Source organism: Monoraphidium neglectum, assembly GCF_000611645.1.
Source record: "Monoraphidium neglectum strain SAG 48.87 unplaced genomic scaffold scaffold02073, whole genome shotgun sequence".
Classification (NCBI taxonomy): domain Eukaryota; kingdom Viridiplantae; phylum Chlorophyta; class Chlorophyceae; order Sphaeropleales; family Selenastraceae; genus Monoraphidium; species Monoraphidium neglectum.
In genome coordinates this window covers 8,731-10,753 of record NW_014011555.1, presented here as the reverse complement: position 1 = coordinate 10,753, position 2,023 = coordinate 8,731, and the positions used below count along the sequence as shown (strand labels likewise).

The following is a 2,023-nucleotide window of genomic DNA, read 5'->3' as shown; positions in this document are numbered from 1 at the left end:
CAGCGAGGGGGCCGCCCCGCCCGGCGTCGGCGAGCCGGCGCCCTGCTTCAAGGATGGCGGCGTGCGGGCCCTTGACCTTGGAGGCCCTGTCACAGGCGCTTCAGGCCTCGGGCCTGATGCAGTCCCTGTGCCCAGCCCCACCGGCGCCGAGGCCGGCGTGGCGGGGCCGCCGTCCGCCATCCACGGTGCCCTCGCGCTGCTCCACGCCTCTGATCGGGCAGCGAGCCCGCAGGCGAACGCCGCCGCCGCCGCCGCCCCTGCGACGGCGGCCAAGCCTCCAGCCTCCCCTGCGCGCCGCCTCGATACTGCAGGCCAGGCGCCGGCCAGCGCCACGGCGGCGCCAGAGCGCTCGCCCGCGCCCGACGCCGCCGCAGCCGCCGCCCCTGCTGCTGCTGCTGCGGCACCTCTCAGTGGCGCGTGGGGCGTGACTGAGCACGAGGCGTCGCTGCTCAGCCAGCTGCACACCATCATGGACGCCGCCGCCGCCGTCGCCGCTGCCGCTGCGGCCCCTAATGCCGCAGGCCCTGCAGCTGCATCTCAGCCATCGCCTTCCCACCCCGCGCCGCCGCCGCCGCCGCCGCCGCCGCCGGTCGTGCTGGCCCTCAACCCCGGCAGCGTCCCGGCCGCCCCTGCCGCCCTCGCGGCCGCGGCGCCCGCAGCCGGCCGGGCCGCGGGCAGCGTGTCCGACCTGGTGACATCAGCGCTGTCCCGGGTGCCAACAGAATTGAGGGAGGAGCTGGAGGGCGCGCTGGTCGTCCAGTTGGAGCTGCACAAGCAGCTGCAGGACTGCGAACAGGTGCGGCGCGGCGGCCGTGGAGCTGGGTGCCTGGTGCAGAGGCGGCCCGGGAGAGAGAGAGAGAGTGTGTGGGGTGGGGTGGGGTGCGGTTGGTGGGTGGGGGCCGATTGGTTGGGTGGGGTGCTTCGCCTTGCAAGTCGCACTGCGTGTCGCATGCCATTGACATGGGACGGCAGACTAGGCACATCTTGACCCGGCGCGTCCCCGCCCCACCTGACTTGCCCCGCCCCGGCCCCGTGCGACGCTTCGCCCACAGACGCACGAGCGGCTCCGCGCCAGCATGCAGCAGCATGGCGAGTACGTATCGCAGCTAGCAGCCCGCGTCTGCGGCGCGATGCAGCCGCAACAGCTCGGAGTCGCAGCCGGCGCCGCCACGGCCGCTGTCCCGGCCTCGGCCACTGCAGCAGGGACGCACCAGCACCCGCCCCTACACCTGCAGCAGCAGCAGCCCCTTCACCAGCAGCAGCAGCAGCAGCAGCAGCAGCAGCAGCAGCAGCAGCAGCAGCGGCGGCGGCAGCAAGCGCTCCCGCCTGGGTTGTCCGCGATGAGCGCCGCGGCGGCCGCCGGTACGTGGGGGCCGGCCCTGGTGCACCGCATCGCGTCGTCCGTCGCCGCGCCGTGCGAGCAAATGCAATGGGCGGCATGACCCTGCCAATCTCCAGCACCCAGCGGCTCGCCCCCGAGGTGCGGCTCCCACCGCGAGCGCTCGCCAGGCGGCAGGACGCGGCGCGAATGGGAGGGCGGACGCGCTGGCCCCCTTGGCCAGCGGCGCGACCCAGGGGTTAGCGCGCGCCGCACCTGCAATCAATTCAACGCGCAGAAGGACTCGCAGCAGCAAAAGGAGCTGCAGCGACGGCCGGGCGACTTGCGCCAGAAGCGGTGACGGCGCGGGCTGCTGGGGCTGTGAGTCTTCGCATCAGTGCCCGCCGGCTGCACCGGGAGCGGCGTCTTCCACTCGTGCCTCGTCAGCAGGTGGTGTGGTCTGCAGAGCGGCGGGCCTGCCGCGTGTGGTGGGGCTTGGTTTAATTTGCCTCGAGACGCCGACTGCACGGCTTCCCCTCTCGGTGCCAGGGCTGCAGGCTCGTCCTGCCATGACCCGCATGGGCGCTGCTGCCGGTCCTGGCGCGAGCACAGCCCCCTGCTGCAACGCAAGTTGGTCCTGGGCATGACACCCGGCCATTGACAGTAGTGTGCGCGGCGCCCCAACCGCCACGGGCCGATCCACCC

The 2,023-nt window shown here is 73.7% G+C and overlaps 1 protein-coding gene across 1 annotated transcript; it reads left to right on the top strand.

Annotated features, from left to right (window-relative positions):
• Positions 1 to 1,509: 1,509 nt before the first annotated feature.
• MNEG_9816 (hypothetical protein) lies at positions 1,510 to 1,679 on the top strand (the record flags this gene model as incomplete). Its single annotated transcript, XM_014041714.1, has 1 exon — positions 1,510 to 1,679. A coding segment is annotated over one exon (170 nt), but the record flags the coding sequence as incomplete, so codon positions are not given.
• Positions 1,680 to 2,023: the final 344 nt, after the last annotated feature.